We start from the raw sequence: 23,047 nt of genomic DNA on the forward strand, positions 1-23,047 counted from the left end.
TCTCCAAATTCTTAGCAGTCAAAAAGAGGCCAAGAGTATGAAGCCCCATTACTCAGTTGCACTAACACTGATTGTACACGTTCGCTTCTCAGCATGTGGTACCCCACCCCCACCCCGGGCTCCAGAAAGATGGTTAGAAAAGAGCTCATTATTAGGCTAGTCCATAGAAAAGCTCATAATGCTGCCATGGAGAATCAGAGACTCACAGGAGAGCACTACCTACTCAAAGGTCAGGCTTATCTCCCTCAACACATCTTCATTTCTTCAGCATACCCAATTTCCTAAGAGATCAAATCCTAGAATTCGTGAGGTTACATGAAATTCACACATGACTTCAGCTTCTGCCTAAATACATGGATTTTTTGACCACTCATATCTCGAAGTAATTTTAAGTCATTTAAAGTTAAAAGCCAATATGCATGACTTTATTTCCAATTTTATAAATGAGTATAAAACACAATAGTGTAGTCATATATTTGGCATTAAGTCTTACTAGCCACAAAAATGTGGGTTAATTCTGGATTTTCCAAAGTTGTCTAAATAAGATTGGGTTTGTCAAAACTTGCCAGTTGCTTTCAAGTGAACACAGCATGTTGGCAGAATGAAATGTGATGTCTGAAAGATGGAAAATAGGTCAGCACTGTGCAAAAGTAAACCTGTGAGATCAATATGAACCTATAAGCTAATGGAGATATTAGAATTTCCTTACAAAAAGGGACGTGTGCAGGGTTGAGCCAGAACACGATTTTAGTGTTTATTCACTTGTGAGAAGCAGAGGATGTACTTAAATATTATTTTTGTATCCTTATGAAAGGCACTGCTTTTTAATGTGGAATATTTATATGTAAGAACAATTTTAATTGATAGAAAATCCTAGTATATTAAATTCTGGTTCCTTTGCTCAGTTTTTAGCAACAAAAATAAGAAAAAAAGGGAGTAATGATTAAGCATCATAAAATTTGAGAAATATGAAATCTTTCATTAACTTTCTCTATGTTAAGTGTTTCGGAGAATTTTGCATTGTGGATAAAATCAGTAAAAACTTTTCTGAAGGAAAACAAAACAATAACAGAAAGACCTTTCTTGGGGCTTCTCATTGCATTTATTTGAAATTTTTAAAAATGTACATCACTTTTCGAATACATAAAATGCCAGTGTGTTGCAACAGTTTGTTACTGCATCTCTCAACTAAAAAAATGAAGGGGGGGGGGAAATACATTCAAAAAGCCAGGCTGTTTTGTTTATGCACAGGCAGTGGCTTTGGAAAGCTATAGCCTACACTGTGTCTGTTCAGAGGTATTGCCAAACATCAGTCAGCTAGCAATGAAAAGTTGCACATAAAGCATTTAAAGGATACAAAGAAGAACTTTGTGGGTAGCAGGAAAGGAATGGGAAATTAAGAAAAATACTGCATATGCTGTTGAGGTGGGTGTGGATTCAGGTGGAAGTAAGCATGAAGACCTATGTTTTTTGGAAACTAGATTTATGGGAAAAGATGATAGAAAACAAAGTAACATGTTTGGCAAACTAGATTCTGTGTGTTTGTGTGTGTGAGAATATGTGTGTGTGTGTGTATGTATGTCCACTTCAAATTTTCTACCTGACCTTCCAAGAGAAATGTAACAAAACTGAGGTAGAAATGAACTGTGGGAGCACTACAGCCCAGAAGATTTCAAAATGAGAAGCAAAATTGCACTGACAAGAGAGGAGTCAAAAAGAAGGAGAGGAGACGTGGACGTTCTTTGCGGATACATGTATAAATTGGTTGGTAGTTTTCTGTATTTGTTTATTTGTTTTGGTTGCTATATTCTGCATTCTGTCAAACAGCATGGCAAGCCTATAAGTTAGATTAGTGAATAGAATGACACCATTCCCAGCAGTTTTCAGAGAGAACTTGCAAACCATCACCACCACCACCACCACCATTATCACCTCTGCAGGAAAAGGCAGTCCTAACTTTTAGGTACTATGACTTTTAGGTTCCTAAACAGGTCTTGTGGCTGACTGTTCTAGACACTAACACAAACTGAATAAGTAGCTTTCCCTTAACCAGTGTACCTTTTAAGAACATTATCACTTCATTATCAAGGAGCAATGTATGAAGAACTCTTGCAGTTATTGACATAAAGAATTATTCTGCTCTGGTTAATTTCCCATAATTAGTGAAAGAACCTTAAAAAAAAAATCCTTCCATTTCTACTTTAAATTGTAAATATTCAGTTGTATCACATGTCAGTATTTTTCTGGATACATTCAAAGTAATTTTCCTTGTTATTTTCCAATCGTTGAGGTAAACATACATTTTAATATAAAGTAACATTGAAGCCTATCCCATTACTCTCAGCAGTAAATAGTGCTTTCAACACATTCCTTTGAGGTACTATACAAATCACAATCACTTTCCTGAGTTTTTGCAGACAAGAACATTAAAAGAAATGAACTGCAGAAATTAAGGTCCAGATTACCGTTACCCTGTTTTACCTGTTCTTAGTTTAACACTGCAGAACAGACAGGATTGAGGAATACTGTTGCTCTTAAAATGGCAAAAATCTGGTTTTCTGTCATAACACAACCGTTCATCTCTTTAGTCCAATAATGTTTGAAGTTAAAGCTCTTTATATTAGCACATGCCACCAATGTAATTGTGAGGCAAACAAAAAATAAAGCACCACTCCAGGCACTTGACAGCAACTAAATCTCGAGAACAGCAGAATGGAATCAACACACGAGGTTCATGTCCTTCTGAAATCAACACACTTGCACCTTGCTCCTTGGTGAGTGTTGTTTAGCTTGAACCGAACTGAGCATCAGCAGATGCTTTCTGTCATCTGGGGCTTTCAAATCAGAAGCTCTCATTGGATGCACTTTTCCCTCCAATCTACCCTGACTCTAAAGATGCAATTTAATCGTCTTCTTCCCCAGTACCCTTTGCGATTTAAACACTACTGGAAAGGGACTCTATACCCTACGTAGCAGGTTTTATGTGTGTGTGCCAACATTCATTACATTTTTAAAAAGAAGTTATCACTGACTGCAACCAAACATTTTGTTCCATTCAACATACATATCAAGCTCTTTTTGAGATATGCTAGGCTGAATCTTGCAGAAAGCATTTTCAAAGTCTTGATATGTAATGGGCCTCAACTGGCTGGGCATAATGGCTGAAAGGTCTGTGGCTGGCATGGCATGGAGGGGGCCCACCGCTGCTTCCTGACACAAATGAGCCACATCTAGTCCAGAAAAGCCTTCTGTGCGCTGGACGAGCAGTGCAAACTCCTTGTCATTGAGACAGTAATTGTGCTGTGAGAGCAGTTGTACTATTATCTGGTGCCTCGCTGTGCTGTCAGGAAGTGGGATTAAAAGTCGTTTCATGAAGTACCTCCGAAGAGATTCATCTATTTCTTCTGGTTTACTGGTGGCACAAATTACTATGATTTGGTCCTCAGCCGAAGTTAGAACAGTGTCCAGCTGCATCAGAAATTCGGTTCTCATTCGACTGACTGGACTATGTTCCTCACTCACTTGAGAGGAGAGAAGCATGTCAATGTCACTGACAAAGATCACCGAGGGCTGGCGACATCTGGCCACAAGGAAAGAGGCATGGATAATTTTCTCTGCCTCTCCTAACCACTTGGCGACAAGTCCAGAACCAGCAATTTTGAAAAATGTGGCCCCTAACTGACTAGCTATGCATCTGCCCAATAATGTTTTGCCTGTTCCCCGGGGCCCAAATAAAAGAATGCTCCGAGGTAAGGCTGTCAGTCCACTGAATGCATCTGACCTCAATACTGGCCATAAAACCTCTTCTTTAATGACAGCCTTTACTAGATCGAGACCAGCAATGTCATTCCAGTCCACTGGTGGTCCTTGGGTGATAATCTCATTGGTTACCAGGTCAATGAGGTGTGTGTCAGTATTCTTCAGTTGTTCGTCCACAGAGTGGTTGGATGAGGTAGCTGCACGGAGTCCAGGGCCTTGCATTGGGTGAGAAAGGAGCTGCCTGTGCTCATCCCCATGCTCACTCATTACTGGTGATGTATACTTCCCAAAGGATTCACTGGATCTTGATCCCAATGAATTTTTAGCAGTACTGTAGGAAGGAGGGGTCAGAGCCCTACTGGACTGGCTGCTGAATTTCCTTTGCTGTTCAGAGGACATTAGCTGCTTTGTTGGCTTAAATGCTAAGGATGATGTTTCAGCACTTCTGTCAAAGCCATTCCCCCGATTTGAGTTTGAAATGCTATTGTCGGGCATTCTGTACATAGGACTCTGTGTAGATCTCTGTTGGCCATAGCTGTAATTTCCATAACTGGAGTCCATGTCTCCCTGCCCTGCCATATAGAAAGCTTTCCTTTTGAGAGAACTTGCCGAACTGTTTGTCAGAGCCGAGGGTGCGATAGGCGTCAAACCATGACCCTGGTAGGTGTAGCCAGGAACAGTGGTGGGGGGGAGGGGTGTAGGAGCGGGAATTCCTGAAGGCAGGTATGCCGAAGGAGGAGGGGGTGCACCCCCAGGGCTGTACCCAGAGCCCACAGCAGTCTGGGGAGGATAGCTAGCAGAGGGATAGCTGTAACTGGAGAGGTTAGAAGTCCCATTATAGCCTGGGACCAGGGCTGGTGGTGGAGGAGGTGGTGGAGGTGGCTGTAGGAGCCCAGAGCTATGCAAAGGAGATGGATGAGGTGAAGGAAGTGCAGGTGCTGGCTGGCTACTATACGTAGAATGCAAATATGAGCCGTTGTATCCTGGGGCATATTCCTGAGATGGGAGCCCTGTATGAAGACTAGGTACAGTGTGGCTTCCACAGGTACTACTTGAATAACTAGGTTCTGTCAGGTTGCTGGCTACCCCAGGAGAGCTCCCTATACTTGCAGAGACATCTGCTGGAGGGAGGGCTGAACTGACTCCAGCTTTGCTGGCAGTGATAACATCTGGAACACAGTTCATGGGATAAACAGCGTCTGAATTCAAGGAAGGCTGCCAGGGTTCGCTTTCATTTTTCCTACCGTTCACTAACCCTGATGGTGCATCTGAGTAGTTGCTGAGTACAGATCGGTCCACAGGGCCTTCCAAAATGCCTGAATACTTTTCTGCATATTTTTTTAGTAGGTTGGATGCAGTTAGAGCAGATATATCATCATTTGCCCAGGCATACTGGTATGTGCGCTGCAAATGACCTCTGTAGGCTTCAACTTTGTGGGCAGGAGACCGAGTGGTGGAAGTGATGTCAAAGTGCTGTTCTGGCCACTGGGCATGCTCTGGCGTCCACTGCATCTTCAAGCCTAAGGATTTGTGGGACAAAACGTTAATTAGATCGGCATCAGAACTGTTAAAGCTCCCCCCCCAACTTATTTTATTATCTAGTATTTTCCACCAATGGTCATGACATTATAAAGGATTTCCACAATTGATAATACCTCTCAGGGTCTCTACAATGCATATTCTTTAAAAGGGACTGGATTTCAGCCCTGTATAACAAATAAATTGAATTTAAATGAACGTTCTGTAGAAGAACTATTTTTTCCATTTTTAAGTAGTAAGCAAATGTATTTCTGCTAAGCCTATCAAGTTACTTGCTACCCACACACAGAAACATACATATGTACACACACATTCCTGTCAAATTAGAATTTAGTCACAGGGTCTTATGGTAAAATACGCATACATTTTAAATATCTAGCATGTGATAGTATTAACGTGCCCTATCTAGCTAGTCTGTCTGTTCACATCACAGTTTCTGTTTTATATTTTAACCAATATAAAAATGAGACACAGCTGACAGATCACATCTAGGATACCTCTCTTATTTGGTACTGAACACCTAGTTAGCACAGTATAATGCTCCCTGCGCAGAACAATATGACACAGACATAGCAGGTCATTCCATAATCCAACTCTCATCTAAAGTGGTCCACGACAGTTTCAAATCTGCTTCGTGGAGTGCAGCAAAGCAATCTCCCAGGCAGCGCTCCATCGCTTTCATCGCACAAAGCCTACAACTCGGTATGAATTACAACTGGCTCCTTTCTGCCTCTCAGTTCTGTTGTTGAGACTGAAAAAAAAAACAAGCATCACTTGTCTGTCGGTCTTCTAGCTAGCATTCTCCCTCCTTCTCTTATCCTTCCCTTTGCCTTACAGCCTCCAAGGTACTAAGAGGGGAGAATATATAAATGTAAATATACATATATATACACACAAGTATATATGTATGTATAATAGAGAAGCATAGATAGAAAGGAAAGAGGCAGGTAAAAGGGAGGATAAGAACAGAGAATCTGGATTCTAACTTTTTACATTTATGAGAAGCAGTATGTGGCATAAAGCTGAAGAGTACAACTAGAAAATGAGATGCTATGTGCAACTCTATCATCTGCTGGATAACCAACTGAAGCAAGGTGACTATGAAGCAAACTATACAACAAGAGTATTTTCTCCCTTAAGAGAAAATAAAAAGCAGTTAGAAAATCATTTGGATTTTACAATTTAAAGAGAGGTCTTGGACATCACCTTATTTCCCAGATTAGGGAACCAGTACCCAAAGGGATTTATAATGTATTCTTAGGACTCAGTTACAGAAGTGCACTGGAACCCTGTTCTATTTCCCAATGCTGGCTCATCCTATCCTAATCTCTTCTTGGTTCCAAGGCTTCCTGTTCTGGTATAGCTATATTAAGCAGGTCTTCTTAATCTCCTTTGTATTACCCTAAGTGAATTTTGCAAACTGACTTGTGCCCTCTGGCAGAGATTCCTTGATAAGGAGGAGGTCTGGTTTAAATGAAGCATCTGTGGCATCGGCTCCCTTCTGAATTACTACAGTCTATTTTGACAGCTCTCACCTCTTCTGCTTTCCTCCTCCAACCTCTTTAGCTCTTCATTGCCTGACTTTGGCTTCTGACATGGCCAGTTTTGACTTACTGAGCTAAACTGAACATAGCACAGAGTTTGGTAACAGAATGGCATGTTGATTCCCTTCTGACTCCCTCTTCCTTGTTTGCAAAACCACTGCACCAGACACTGGAAGTTAATTAGCAGGATGATGCTGTGCTAATTGTGTTAATTTACAAGGTTTTAGTCAAAGAGAATCATGCCAGGGCTGGCACTGCTGTCATGCTTCCGACTTAATGATTAAGAAATATTGAAAACAAGGTGGGAAGGATTGCAGTAATTACACAATAAATGAATAAAGCAACAGGATTCATTTGCAAATATATTTTACTGCAGTTGTACTCATTTGCATTTGGATTTTTAAAAAGATCCATGTAGATATTCATTTGCAAATCACCATCTCAGTTAAATTAAGTCTGAATGCTGCACTGTCATAACTTAATCAAGCTATCTATATATTATATATATAATATATATTAGTAAAAATGCTAAACACCTTACTTCTCTTGTATATGCAACAGATTCTTCACCTTCCTTTCCTTCATCTCCCCTGAAGTCTTCATGTTTCCCTTCTAAAACTCTCTTTAAAAAATAATCTCATCAATTGTAAAGAACATATTGTGAAGTCCTGATGAAGTGCAGCTTGTATCATTTCACTCATAGAAACTGGTGAGTAGGGGGCTTCTAGGAAGAACTAAAGTGATAATCTTAATTGTTTCTGTTTTCTCAATCATTACTTTTTAGAGGGGGGGACATACCCCTCTAAATGACCGAGACCACACTTAAAGGGGAAAAGATGCAATTCTAATGAAGCAGCATTTCAGGAATCATACTTTCATTAAATTCAACTGGAAATTATTAAGAGCAAATCACCAGGAACCAATCGCAAGTAATCAGTATCTAAATTCTTCTAGTGTCATGGGATTTACTTCAAGCCTTATAAAAAGGAGAGAATATTAATGTGACTGTAATGTAGAGTTGTCTTAAAAGACCTACAAATTCGTTACTCCTGTAAATTATTTCTGGGGAATTTCTGTTAGGATATTTTTTCTTTAAAATATTATCAAAATATATAATTGAAAAAATAAGAATACACATATGCTATGAGTAGGAATTAGACTGATACAGAAGAAACATGAATAAATGTCTTGAAACAAGGTCTCAAAAAAATAACTTGAGTCACAGGCAATGGAATTTACCACAAATACAAAACACACAAACACACCCAAAGAATCTGGCTTCCTTTAAGTAAGCTGAGCTAAGCCATTGTTGGCATTAGTTAACATACATAACAAACATTCTTAAAAAGTGCCCATTAAAAAAAAAGAAACTTTTTGTTTTAGAGTAATTATTTAAAAAAAAAAAAACCAAAAGGGGCAACTTTCACCTGTATTCGCTTAAAATTTTCCTTGTAAATTAATCATTTGTAAAATATATGCACAAAATGATTTTCGTAAGTTATAATCACTGCAGAAGACAGGATTATCAAATTTAAATAAAATAGGTTGGCCCTTTTCACTAGGCATTTCTGCATAGTTTAGCAAAACTAATTAAATTTCATAAGATATCTGGTTCATCTGAAATTAAGCAAAGATCCAATCCATCAAAATTATTTGGACCAATTATATGGAAACACCATTGCCTTTTGATTCTCATGCTATTTTTGGATGTGCTTACTGAGGTAATTGAAAGTTTATTTATTCATGCATACTAAGTAACAGCCTTAGCAGGGCTGCAAAATTTAAGATTGAGATTTCATTAAATAACCTTAGGGAACAGAATTATTCACATCCCCTGAAACATGAGTATTTATCCATTGCTTTAAAATCACTAATAGTATTTGAACGTGTAAGTTTAATAGTTAAACCATAAGCTAGTTCTTAATATTAGCAGGAGTTAAGAACCCAGAGTTTAGGAAACTGTCCTGCCTTAGAACCACAAAGAGCTTGTTCAGCAGTTTCTTGGAACTTTAATACTAATTGGAAGTAGCACTAAACTTGTTTTTGTTGGTATTATTATTCTATTTATTGGTGGTGATATTTCTGATGTGAAATGGAAGAAAAACATAGAGCCAAATATTCTTTGAACAAAAACTCATGCTCCCTTTGATTATACTGCTATTATCTGTGAGTAAGCAGCAGCACATGTGTGTCACTTAACTTGGCACCCAAATAATGAGTTCTGAAAACAGTTTTTATATGGTTTTTTTTTGGAACATAAAGAGAAAAACCTCAGAAACAATACTATTTTAACATTATTAGAAACATGACTCCATAACAATAACTCCTACTGCTATTTAGAAATAGCTTAAATAGGTACAATAAAAATTCAGAAAACAGTGGAAAATAAGAAAAATAGCTCTTTAAGATAATTGAAGAAAAGTTCCAAAACATCAATTTTTATTTTTGAAAGGATCAGAAAATTCTTGATACAGATGGCAAATTTTACAATACAATGTATTTGTTTTTAAAATATGTAATAGAAAATATGTAGGAGTTCCCGCCATGGCACAGTGGTTAACAAATCCAACTAGGAACCATGAGGTTGCGGGTTCGATCCCTGGCCTCGCTCAGTGGGTTAAGGATCCGGCGTTGCTGTGAGCTGTGGTGTAGGTCGCAGACGCAGCTCAGATCCTGCATTGCTGTGGCTCTGGCGTAGGCTGGTGGCTACACTCTGATTAGACCCCTAGCCTGGGAACGTCCATATGCCGAGGGAGCAGCCATAGAAAAGGCAAAAAGACAAAAAAAAAAAAAGTAAATATATAATGTATGTAAAATATGTAATAGAAAATTGCTTTTAAGATACTTTAACATGTGTTATAAAAGTATGACAGATACTACAGTAAAAAGCCCAAGCATTTTGTTATGTTGTTATAGGATGAATTTATGTATATATAAATGAACAAGTCTATATTTCCCATAAAACCGGACAATTTGGATAACATTTTCCATTCTTATCATTACTGACCATTTTATAACTTATGTTTAATTTCTAAACAGTTGCTGTCTCATTGCTTTACTTCCTCCATTTTACTCTTTAACTGCTTTGAAACAAAACTGTAACATCCTTCAAAGTTCTGTCATAGCTTCAAAATGATAAATTGTTATACAGAAAAATGCAGGACATAAAAATAATTTTCAGATTAGGAGGAAATTTGGAATAAAAGGCTAAGCCTGCTAGAATCTATTTTTAGCACACAGTCGTGGAAATACTAATCTAAGGCACTCAGTACCCCACCCCCACCCCAACACACATATGCTATTCAGCAGTTCATGAGGTCTAAAAAAGTTGCTTTTTTCTACAGGTTCCCATAGGGTAATTCTGGCTGCTAGGGACTGTGCCTTCATTTGTTAGGTTTTTCCAGACTTCCTAAGGGCAGGGACCTGAGGCAAACACCTGCAGGCGTGGCGGGCTTTCTCTAGGAAAGCTGCACAGCTCTCACACAGGCCTGCACAACATCACTACACTTTTTATACTCCTTTGGGCTATCATACCTCTGAACCTTTCGTCATCATTTTTAAAAAAATACTGAACACCATACTTACTGAGGTTCTCTCTAGTAAATAGTCACTACAGGGATAAATACAATAAAGTAATTATAATAGTTTACAGCCTCCTCAGCCTAATAATACAACAGATTCATCATCTCCTAGGTAAGGAATGGCAGAACTAACACACAGAGCATTCAGAACTTCAAATGGAGAGTAGCAAATTCATTGTCTAAAAAAATAAGAGTCTTCTGAGAGAGGGTCTACAAACTTCCTGGTATTGAAAACTGGTCATATGCAGTAGCTACTTACCATCACCTTTCAAAGGGAGAGATGCCCAGTTGAAATTTTCAACAGACTAGGCAGCATTCTCCTTTGTCTATCAACTCTCATAAGCCAAGAGGGCAACAGAGCATTATCTAGTATTATCTGTTTTAACCCATTTGATCTGAAATCTTCTTAGTCTATTTCCCAATACCAAGGCTGAAAATGTGACGTCATATCTAAAAGTAATATCAGGCAGAAAGTGAGGGAAAGAAGCGCAGAAATTACATATTCTCTTTAATCTATTTAATTAGGCTCCATCCTCAGAACACCAAAGTGGGAAGTGTTTTATAAGCTGAATATGATGTAGGGACTGTTAGTCTTAATTAGTCAACAAATTGAGGGCCCAGTATGTATAAATACTTGTGGTTCAGTGCTAAGAAGTTAAATCAAGGGAATCTGTTTTACCCGACAATGAAACTTTTCCAGCATTCTGTCTTTATAATTTTACATTCTCATCTCTTAGATTAGATTCTTTGATTTTCAAGATTTGGAGAACTTTAAAGTGACCTAGTCGCCAATTCAGACAGCCTCAGTTACAATTTGGTACTTCATTTACCATGGTGTCCTGTGGGGTTGAACTCCATTTTGTCTAACAGTGTCTTATTTGGAGGCAAAACGATTGCTGGGATAGAAAGGGACTAGAGAAAACAAAAAGAAGGTCCTAGAATTTTGTTTGAAGAGTGAGTACCCCAAGCTTGAGAATCAGACCATTGTTTCTGCACTTCATGCCATCACTTATTTGACCTAATCTTGGTGATGTTACATAAGTATATCATGTTCACTTTTTTCAGCTATTAAATAATGAGTATCATATACCTTATTGGATTATTATTAAGGTTACCTAAAGCATTGTAATATTTGAGAAAATATTTTCTAACTATAAACTGCTAGATAAATATTTCTTGTCATGCTTTTATTTCGAAAAAAATCAGAGGTACACTAAACGCAAAACAAAACTGACTAGACAAAAAAAATTAAAATCACTCCTAGAATTTATAAATCACCTTTTCTCCAACCTCTGGACAGCTACTGAACTGAAAAGGAGTTTTTCCAGTGGGAATATTAGTTATAAGAAAGGTAGAGAAGTTCTTTCATACTCAGCAAAACAGAGCATGGTCTCCTTAGTCAAAATATTTCAAAAATACAAAATATTTTTATTTTTATTTACTTATTTATTTTTTTGTCTTTTTGCTATTTCTTTGGGCCGCTCCCGTGGCATATGGAGGTTCCCAGGCTAGGGGTCCAATCGGAGCTGTAGCCGCCAGCCTACGCCAGAGCCATGGCAACGCGGGATCCGAGTCGCGTCTGCCACCTACACCACAGCTCACGGCAACACCGGATCCTTAACCCACTGAGCAAGGGCAGGGATCGAACCTGCAACCTCATGGTTCCTAGTCGGATTCGTTAACCACTGAGCCACGACGGGAACTCCCAAAATATTTTTATAGTATTCATTTATTTTTAATGTATTTGTGATTTAACATTATAGAGACCACAGCTAAGAAACAGAGGTTTAAAACCAGTTCACGATGATCTCAGAATAAGATATTCTATTTATATAGCAATACTGTCAAAAGTTTCTCTTTAAATCACACTTTCACATGTCAAGACTCCAAACTGTAATACATTTTGCAGCAAATTACCCCCCCCATTCCACCTTATTTGCATAAAGCAATCCTTTTTTTAAAAATCACAAGGGCATTTTTGGCTTAATGGTCCTTAGTAAATATAGCTGAAATACTTTATGCTCTAACAAAGAGAAACCTGACAGTCTGAAAGCAGCATAAGCCTATAACCATGTTTTGTTTGGCCAGCAGAGTTTCAAAAATCAGTCATCTTTACATAAAAGAAGCTCTATTTCCACATTTCCCACTTTTTCAAGATAAACTGAATGATCTTATAACCCTAGACCTTAATCTTGCCTGGCAAAACTGTTGGTAGAATCTGAGCAGCAGTTGCCCCTTTTGGACATGCATGTCCTCTCCATTTTGTCATGATGCCACCACTCCCCACTACAACATCAGGTATTTTTATGGTATCTACCTTTTATATAAGCAATTAAATTTATAATTTCACTCTGAAGCTTTATGCTCCAGTTTTTTCACTTGAAAACTAGCAAGTATAGTACACTACAACTTTTCAAAAGGGTAGTGCCTTTAGAAGAAAGTTTTTCCAAATACTATTTGTATATGCATTCCTGCTCTCTTAATCAAAGCACAGGGAAAATATCTGTTGCTTTCCTTGTTGATTCAGTGTCATTAATACAGCAGTGTAAAATGAGAAATGAATTCAAAAAACTGGTTTCCAGGAGTTCCTGTTGTGGCTCATTGGATTACAAACCCGACTAGTATTTATGAGGATGTGGGTTTGATCCCTGACTCTGCTCAGTGGGTTAAGGATCTGACGTTGCCATGAGCTGTAGTGTAGGCTGGCAGCTATAGTTCCAATTCATCCCCTAGCCTGGGAACCTTCATATGCTGCAGGTCAGGCCCTAAAAAGCAAAAAACCCAAAAAACAAGCCCCCCCCCCAAAAAAAAACCTGGTTTCCAGACTGTCAATATTTCAGTGTTTCCCCTTTGCTGTGATTTATTAGATACTTTTTGTAGCTATTTTCCACGTCAGTCCCCACCATTCCTAATGTGCTCCCTGAATATTCCATAGGTTCTGATTCCACAAACCAAAACTTCATTAATAGTAAAGCATCACCTATTAGTCAGTCATGAGCTGTATTCAACTTTTGAGACATTGTTACTCCCAATTATGCTGCTTATTCTTATAGAAAGTTGTTGGGTAGTTGCTATCTTGAAAAGCAACTGATCTTGTCCTATATATCATCATTTTGGGCTTTAAAAGCAAGTATTCAATGTTGCAGGCACCACAACTTGGTATATAACTCATCCTTCAATTAAATTTGTGGGTAGTTTATGATTTTAGTCAGTTTCCCTAAAATGCATTAGATTTTATTCACAGTAACATAATGTTCACTCATCAAAATGTAACCAAATATAAAAATGACTATTTTGCCAATATTTCAAATGTGGTTAAAACTTGGTATACATGGGTCTCACAGGTCATCTTTTCTTTCTTTCTTTTTTTAAATGGCCGCATCTGTGGCATATGGAATTTCCTGGGCTGGGGATCGAACCTGCACCTCCCCAGTGATCCAAGCTGCTGCAGTTGGATTCTTAAACCACTGCACCAGAGCAAGAAGTCTACATCTCATCATTTTTAACATGCAAGACGTAAAAGAGTAACTTGCATTTATGAGGGTAAATGCATAAACACAACACAAAGCAAGCTGCATGGATGAAAGAAATATCACTTTTAGGCTACTGGGCTTGCATTCAATATATGATCAAGATAGCCTATCACTTAAAGCAAACCAGAAAAATCATAATCGCAATTCAAATAAATACTTATTTTTTCCTGTGGGGGTTCTAAAATTTCCAGTACTCAAAGTATTTAGATGAACACATATAATCAGGCTCACATAAAATCAATGTATTTTAAAATTATAGTTTAGATTCTTTTTTTTTTTTTTTTTTTTGCAGGGGAGAGTTTTACAAAAGTTTATGTAGACAATTTAATAATAATCTAAATCAAGTAAAAAGCAGTGTCCAAAATTCTGTGTATATCCTATTATAACTGATCCAAAAGAATACACAACTATGTATATACCTGCAATTTAAAATTAGCAAATGATTCATGATCTGAAGCTTAGTATTTAGTGTTAGGTGTCACCAACTATTGCAAGGGAAATAGTTTGAGGGTTAGTGGGTAAGAGGACTGATTTTCCCAGGTTGAATCAAATGTTATTTTGTTTATTCTACCTCTGTGAATGATTTTAGACAATCTGTAATCAGTTTAAATAGTGCTTTGTCGTCAACCTTTAAAGCTGTTACTTTTGGCCTTTCTCATCTCATCTTTTCCCTTTTTCCATGTAAGTTTTCAATCCATTAAGGCCATCTACCCATCCCCCAGTTCTTTATGTCATACAAAGATCATCAGGACACACCACATGTCCATAGGGACTGCCAGGCTAATGAATATGTATGTTCTGTGTCACAACACAGCACTCCCCTTGTTCTGCAGGATCAACCCTCTTATGTGTGTAAATAACAGGTGAGCTGTAGCGTGCAGGGATAAATGGGGTTAACACAACCTGAAAGCCCCATGCTAGATTCATGCTATACAGTCTGTATGATTGCTTCAGAAAGAGAAATTCAAATACCAAAAGTATTGTGCATTTTCTGCGTTCTGAATATTTATTTTAAAAAAGGACTCTGCTGAGATAACATCACTATCATCCTAAAAGTCTGAGGTTATTCCAATTGATTCTCAAGATACTGTTGTGCCGTATAAAATAAATTTGCGCTTTTAATTAATGCAAACCAGGCATGGTACCAGCCCAGAATTAAGACGTGCCTGGTTAATGTCCTTGGTCACACTCCTAAAATGTTATGTTAATCATTATGTGTACATAGTGCTATTTGAAAACAGTTATTTGTATGTGTCTATTCTATTTCAAATATATAAATGCAAAGCTCAATTTAGTTATATTTAGGCTGAACTACATTCATTTTTGCCCAATACACCATGCTGACATGGGTCAGTAAACAAATTCAGAATCTCCCAAGCTACGCGACCTTGTGTAAGATGGAATTTGCATTCAGCTTCTTTTTGTGTTCTTCTGGAAATTTACTCTAAAAAGACAGTTTACATAAAACAAAGCAGATAATTAAGACTGCTTATTTAAGGTGGAGGTCTCTTTCACATAATTAGAAAAAGGAGTAAGAATATTATTTACATATACGTATACACTTTTTCAACCATTCTTCTTAAAAACTCTTTGCTTAAGGTGACTCTAAAGCCCGGACAAAATTTGTTTGGTTTATTTATGCATTTTTCTCATTTTGGCAATTCGTGCATTAATTTTTAATGAAATAGCAAAATAGTGCCTTGGACTTTGATAAAAATATTCTATAGTCAGGGCTGGGTGACATAGTGCATTAATTCAGTGTCCTTCACTCCTGGGACCTGTGTATAATTTAGTCCAGGCTGAAGAAAATAACTTTGATCTGAAGGCAATGGAAAAAGCTACATATGAAAGTAAACTGCTTTAGAATACAGTCAACGTGGTCCAGGATTAACAGTGCAGAGCTTTTAGTAACAAAAGTAGTTTTCTTAGCTATCCATTCTTCCTACATGGCCCCGTTCTATGGTTTGGTGAAATAAACGTGAGCACCACCTATAATCAGGATGCTCTAATTTCCAGATAAACAGAACATTGTTAAAGTGCAGTGTGAATGACAGTTCCGTCATTAGAGCTGTTGGCTCTTCCATTTGTAAAAACAAAGAATGCTGCATAATGAGACAAGCAGAAGAGAAAATATCAGCATCCTCAAAGAAAGTGGCATTTCCTGTCCTGGAGGGGGTGCCCAACAAAGTAATCTTTGTGAAAATGCTAACAATAGTGGGACCACAAGCAAAGAAATTGTTTCTTCACATTCCATCTTGAGTGTGTTCTCTATAACAATATTCAACTGCCAGTTTCATCTACTATTATGATAGAGGCCATTATGTTTAAAAAAAGTTTGGGCTTTGTAATAAAATGGTTGATCCAGTGGCATTTATCACATGAAATACAGATCCCTTTCATTTGCTTATAATTCTACATTAATTCCAATCCAACTCTCATCTGTTGTGAGACAAAAATAGCTTATTTTGTCTCTATAAATAAGAGACAAAACAGCGAAACACAAAGTTGTTCTCAATACTGTCAATAGAATTAAGAGCTCTAAGGATGTTACTTCTATATAGTCAAAACTATTCTATAATTTTATATTTCTCCTTCGTAATAATGACCTATTTTATTGGCCTCAGTTATGGATAAGCTCCAGTATTTGCTGAAAGTTTTAAGGAAAAGGAAGATTTTTCCAGTCACATTTTAAAATTAGCAGATAATGTGAAAGAAATTTAATTCAAAATTTGCTAGATTTAGTTGCTTATGTTAGAAGAGTAAATAAGTCAAATCTTCCTGCTGCTTCTTCAAACTGCCTGCATCGTATTTACACGAAGCCCCTAAACAATAAGAAAAACTGAACCCTACAGGTAATATAGATATGTTACATAGAAAAATTAAATCAGGTGCTTATAAGTGTGTACATAAGTATTATGTCTGTAGTAGTGCAAAAGTTTAGAGAAAATGGGGGAAAATGACAGAGAAAAAGGAAAAGAGATTTTTAAAAATGCTTTCATCCTAAAAATGATCTGCTTTATTAACTTTATTATTTATAATCTTAGAATCCAAAGTACATTCTAAATTATATAACTAGTATATAACACATAATATTTTATAAAATATCGTAAGCATTACTTAACATTTTCTTCAGCCATATATTTATCATTTGTGGCTTGAACCAAGTCAAATGCCTCAAAAAGTTTCCATACTTATCAAACTTAAAAGTCTTATTTATAACCTTGAAATGTATTATGAAGACTCATTTCCTTAATTGCATACTCATTTGGGGGGATATCTGGACTTAACATGTGTAAAATTTTTTAAAAAAGGAAACTTAACAATATTATTATTATTGACATATTTTCTCAATTGCATTCAGAAAGAAAAACACTTTATAAGAATCATTTGAGATGAAATGTTTTAAAAAATCCTTGAAAAGCAAATAATTAAAATATATACTAATTGAATTACTAAAAGCACAGCACACCTCTTGTAGATTTAGAATTGTCTTTGTGTTTTCTGAGCAAAAGGTGTTTTTGTAAACAAAGTAGGAAATACATGGAATTAATGAATCAAAGGTCAAAAAGTATATTCCTGTTCACTGAATTGACATAGTTGGAACTGGTCTCTCTTTAAGTAAGTCATTTTTAAGTATCTGAATACCCACAAGAACACTGTAATTTCATTTATATCTGACTTTCAGTCTTAATGGTCATTGCATGATCACTTAGCTAACTTGTAAAGTTTTTTAGGTTAGGATGTTTTATTGTACCTTATCTTTTTTTTTTTTTTTTTTTTTAATGCTTCTACCTCCAGCCATTGTTTTCATGTTTTACTTTAGAGATTATTTTGTCCAGTTCAGTGTCAAAAAGTATTTTTATACTTTAAAAGTAATCTATTCAGAAAATATAAAATAGGAGTTACGTCGTGGCTCAGTGGTAATGAACCCGACTAGTATCCACGAGGACGTGGGTTCGATCCTTGCCCTGCTCATTGGGTTAAGGATCTGGCATTGCCATTAGGAGTGGTGTAGGTCACAGACACAGCTCGGATCCTGCATTGCTGTGGCTGTGGCATAGATTGGTGGCTACAGCTCTGGATGCAACCCCCAGCCTGGGAACCTCCATATGCTGTGGGTGCAGCCTAAAAAAGACAAAACAGAAAGAAAGAAAGAGAGAGAGAGGTAAGGAAAGAAAGAAAATATAAAATAGCGGATTACATCCATGGCCATGGCTCTCAGAAACATTAAAATGTTGCCAGAGTATCCAAATGATAGCAGTGACAGCTTAATCACTTATTAAAGGCTTTTTACATTAACATTTTTTTCTTTCAATTTGAGCAGTAATATTCAGGCATGATTTAATAAGAGGTTAGCTGTTAAATGAAGCTAAATAAACATACTTTTAAAAACATTAAAATCAAGTTTAGTCTCTAAGGAACATTTCTTTACACTTTCTGATACCTTAGTGCACATTCATAAAACTTGGCTTATTTCATTTTTCCTTCAATATTTGTATTTTTTTAAAAAAATCTGATAATTAGCATACATAGTCCAACAGCTTTCTATATTGTTATGATTTTAAATAGAAGATACATGGATAAAACATAATGAAACGGTGAGTCTCTTAATCTGGAGAATAACCTCCACAAACCAAATAGGAATGAATTATTTTCAAGTCTCCATCTCATTTATAGCTTTATATTCCTAAGGGAAAGGAAAAAACATTAAAAAAAAAAAAAAAAACAAAGTAGAGAGAAACTAAAGGTGACCTTAGACATATTAGTCAAGTCAGCCTTTGATGTTTTTAAGCAAACAGGATTGTGACTCTACTTTGTCCAACCAGTTTTCCGGTGTGTAAAATGGATGATGACTTGAACAATTCTCTCTTCATTAGTGAAATGTGGAAAGGAAATACAGAGGTGGCTTTTTATTTTTTAAACTCTATAGTGCATTATAGCTAGATTCTGAAGCATCAAGGAAATGTGTGTGTATGTGCGCGCTTGCGCGCGTGTGTGTGTGTGTGTGTGTGTGTGTGTGTATACAGCTAGACAAGCTGTCGTAATTGAAATGAAGTCTAATCAGACTCATTACTGTTTTCAGCAATTTGCACCACCAAAGATGCTTATTAGGTAACTGTGTTTAATAAACCACTCTTTAGAAAAATACCAGTAATGAGCTCTTAACAGCCAATCTTTAGCGTGAATGTAATGTGAAAAGTGTTCCTAGCACTGAATAGATTTTCACATTTAGTAGTGTCATAATTAAGCTCCATGAATTGTTGCTGTGATGTTAGAGTTATTAGAAAAATCTTATTTTTTTCTATGTAAAAATCTACTTGGAAACGCAGTCATCTTCTATTAGAGTTGGATTATATTCATCGTACAGCAAATTTTCGGCTAGTGCCAAGCTGGTCAAAAGATTTTACAGCTGAAGATTTGTTACACATGATAAGCAAGGATTTTACGACTGATAATTGATGCTATCTATCAAGTCTTTCCTCATCAGCATCCCCACCTCCCTGACATTTGATTATATATGAAAAGCTACCCAAAATATAAATGTATTGTGATCATTAAGGGGAAAAAAATTGCATTTCTATCACTGAGTTAAACATGTGGAAAAAAAGGACATTCTGAAAGGAATATCTGAAGAAAATGTTGGCCTTTCATAATGGCAGCTATAAATAACATTATCTTGCTTCATTGGATGTTATTCTTAAAAATATTAATACCATTTTCCTCCTTGAATCTTCCTCTTTGCAGCACTATTTACTAAGATCTTAACATTAAAAGACAGTATTGTGGGTACATATTTATATACACAAAAGATGGTCATGAGAGTTAGCTACTCTTTTTATTGAGAAGGGGAAAAAAAGTTACATACTTCTAAAAAGAGGGGTTATTTCCATGTGAGATAATGCATGTATTAAAATAAGTGTATATATATAGCGTCTACATTGATTAATCTATGAAAAGAGTATATGCAGAGACATTTCTATATACATAAAATTATATAGACGGGATTAAAAATATTTTTTGAGACTATCTAAATGAGATTTATAAGGACTCTCTTGAGCTTGTCATGAAATGTCCCACAGATAAATACGTTTGCTAAAAGCAACCCAAAAGACGACACAGTCAGCTTTGGTAAGAGATTCTGAACATTCTGAGACTAGGCCATAAAGATAATCAATAAATGAAAAAGTACAAAAACCCCCATAGAAACCTTCTAGACCAAGAGTTTATACCCATTCATGATAAAATGTTAAGAAGGATTCTGTTAGTGAATGACTCCTCTTCCAATACACTCATTTCTTCTAACCTCAAGCTTCACATTTCCTAATTGGAGCCAATAAGCCTCCATAACTGTTTTCAGCTTTCTGAATCAATAGAGCTATGAGAACTGAGACTGTCAAATTAATGGCTTGTTTCATCTGATTTTGTGGATTGCACTTCTTTGCATTACAAAGTAGAGAAGAAAGCTACTCGTTCCCTTGTGAATTCCTATAGCTTTCAGATCAAAATATCTTCTAGTTTCTTTAAGACTTGACTGAATTCCTATTTAGAACCACAAAATACAAAGCCAGTTCATAAAACTACTAGAAACCTATATTTGCATGTTTAAATAACTCATAGATTAAAAACTGAGAGGGTCCCTTTTAGTGCCTTTGGAATGCCTTATCATAACCTCTAATAACTTCATTGAATCATAGAATTTATGAATTTTATAAAAGGGAAAGGATGTTCTATATGTTTGAATTTATGACAAAATCTAAGAGGTTCTAAGATGTCAAGTAATAGTAGTAATGATGGCAATAATATGAGTGATAAATATGAGTTAATTATTTTGGTAAGCTTTCAAAATAACTTTCCATAATGATGAAAATACAGTTTTAATTATGAATTTTAATTAGGAATTGAATACTTAGTTAATAGACATTTTACCTAGATCCAACCCTGAGTTATAGAAAGTTTGCAGATTTTGCCTTGGTCTTAATTTCTAAATTGAGAAAAACAAGCTAGGGAGCATGGATATATGCACAGATGAGATTTCAGTGCAGAGAATAAACACAAATATATATTATCATGTAAATACAGGATATGGGTAATAAGGCATAATAAAATGGTAGTGCGAGACTCGTCAGGTAAAACTTTTGGACATAGGACTGAACATGCAAAGAAGTCATATAATTAAGCTTGCAAATAATTTTTAAAATGAATTATGGCTCATTAATCCTTCAAATTTTCAAGGATCCATAGTACCGAGTAACAGCATTATCATTCTTAGCGCCGTACTCAGTTTTATTATTTGCCATACTCCTGAGCTAAAAAAGCTTACATATTCTCCATGTAACAACCAACCAAGCAAACAAAAAACCAAAAAGGAACCCCCCCAAAATTCAATTTCTTTCACTAACATTAAATTCTTTCAAATTTACTCCAAGATCCCCCCTCCCTCTCCAGCATCTTTCTGGGTGGCTCTGGCACATGGGGCAGAGGATTATTTTCTCTCCTTTCCCTTTCCTCTTCCCCCTTTCCCTTTTCTCCTTTCTGTTTTCAAGTAGCTTGTCAATTATGAGAAAAATGTTATAGAGAAAAATCTATATTAAATCTCAAAATGAGAATCCTAAGAAAACAATCTTCCTTGAATCTCTGAATCTTGACAACATTTATTGTCACTAGAAAAAAGTGGAGTGAGTGGGACTAGTTGGCTAAACTGTTTAAAATATGATAATGGCACTCATGCTCTAATAACAATCTGAGTGCCTGCTAAAACTTGAGAGCTTCTTCCATAAGTGCTAGAAAGTAGAAGTCCCTGCCCTAATGGAACTTATAGTCTATCTTTAGTGATAATTTAGCAAAGAAAAGATTTAGTTCTGAATCTAATAGGGAAAGGTGGTTACATTGATAAGTTAACAGTTGAAGTATATCTTAAAAGCTGAATAGAATTTTACCAGTTAGAATAGAGAGAGAAATTTTCCTGCCTGAGACAAGATTCAGTCAATGTCACAGATAAAGCTAAGTGCACCTGGCATATCATCATAAAAATAGAAGTATTTGTGAGATATCTATCAACTAGTTAATAAAGAGATTGTGGTGGATATTATATTTAATTCTTCAAAAGCCTAGTGAGGGACTGCTAATTCCCTTTCATATATGATGAAACAGATTCCATGAATCTAAGGAACTTTCCCAAGGCCACCCCAGAGCCTGAATTGCAACCTGGATCATGTGACACAAAATGATTACACTTTATCTCTCCTTGGAGAACTTCTCCAAGGTTTTTAGTTTGTACAACCAATGAACTGACTATTAGAACTTCTCATCTTTCCATGTGAGAAGAAGCAAAGATCTACAAGGATATTTAGGAATCATGAGTAAATGGGAATCACTGAAGTTATGATAATGGAAGGCATAGCAGAGAGAAAGTTGTATAGAATGAGATGAGAATGGAACTCAGGAATTAAACCAGTATTTAAGGAGTAAGCAATGGGGACTGGGAGGGCATTTACAGAGAGAAAGAGAAACGGAGAGAAGGAGAGACTATGCTGTTGCAAAGGACAAGTGAGGAAATGTTTTCAAGGACAAAGTGCTTAATTGCAGCACAGGCATCAGAGAAGTCAAGTAGGATTAGGAGAGAACATAGGCAATTAGGAGGCTACAGATGATCTGGAAGAGTAGAATAATAGTAGAGTGGTGGAATCAGAAGCTATAGTGAGTGGGTTATGTAGGAAATGGGTGGTGAGAAAGTGACATGAAAAAATTTCTCAAGCATGAAGGAATTCTATTCACAGATAAACATCTTAATAAAGATGAAGAATTTATGGAGCAAAGAAGAACTGAGGCAAGAGATTTTCTTTCTAAGGGATATGAGGAAAATCCTAGATCAAACTATGGCCAGGAGCCCAAATCCAATGTGACACCTTTTGTAAATAAAGTAGTATTGAAAAGCAATCACACCCATTCAAGTATATATTGTCAATGACTGTTTTCTAGCTACAGGCAGAGTTGAGAAGATGGGGCAGAGATCATATGGCCCACAAGGCTGAAAATATTTGCCATCTAGCCCTTACAGACAATGCCTGCCAACCTCTGCTCTAGGTTCAAG

The 23,047-nt window shown here is 36.5% G+C and overlaps 1 protein-coding gene across 4 annotated transcripts in view; it reads right to left on the bottom strand.

The window, feature by feature from the left end:
* Positions 1 to 1,079: 1,079 nt before the first annotated feature.
* Positions 1,080 to 23,047, bottom strand: part of FIGN (fidgetin, microtubule severing factor) — a 131,436-nt gene continuing 109,468 nt past the window's right edge. For 3 of the 4 annotated variants that reach the window (XM_005671888.4, XM_003483662.5, XM_084999254.1), the window contains one exon: positions 1,080 to 5,279. In XM_005671888.4, the coding sequence (XP_005671945.3) occupies positions 3,025 to 5,271 (2,247 nt within the window). In that variant the 5' untranslated portion in view covers positions 5,272 to 5,279 and the 3' untranslated portion in view covers positions 1,080 to 3,024. Of the gene's footprint in view, positions 5,280 to 5,795; positions 5,997 to 23,047 lie in introns of those variants that run through there. The other variant, XM_084999255.1, reaches the window with a different exon arrangement.

This window comes from Sus scrofa, chromosome 15 (genome assembly GCF_054392235.1).
Source record: "Sus scrofa isolate SSC_HxYL_T2T_F1_AM1 chromosome 15, Sscrofa_HxYL_maternal_Yorkshire_Landrace_v2.0, whole genome shotgun sequence".
Lineage (NCBI taxonomy): Eukaryota > Metazoa > Chordata > Mammalia > Artiodactyla > Suidae > Sus > Sus scrofa.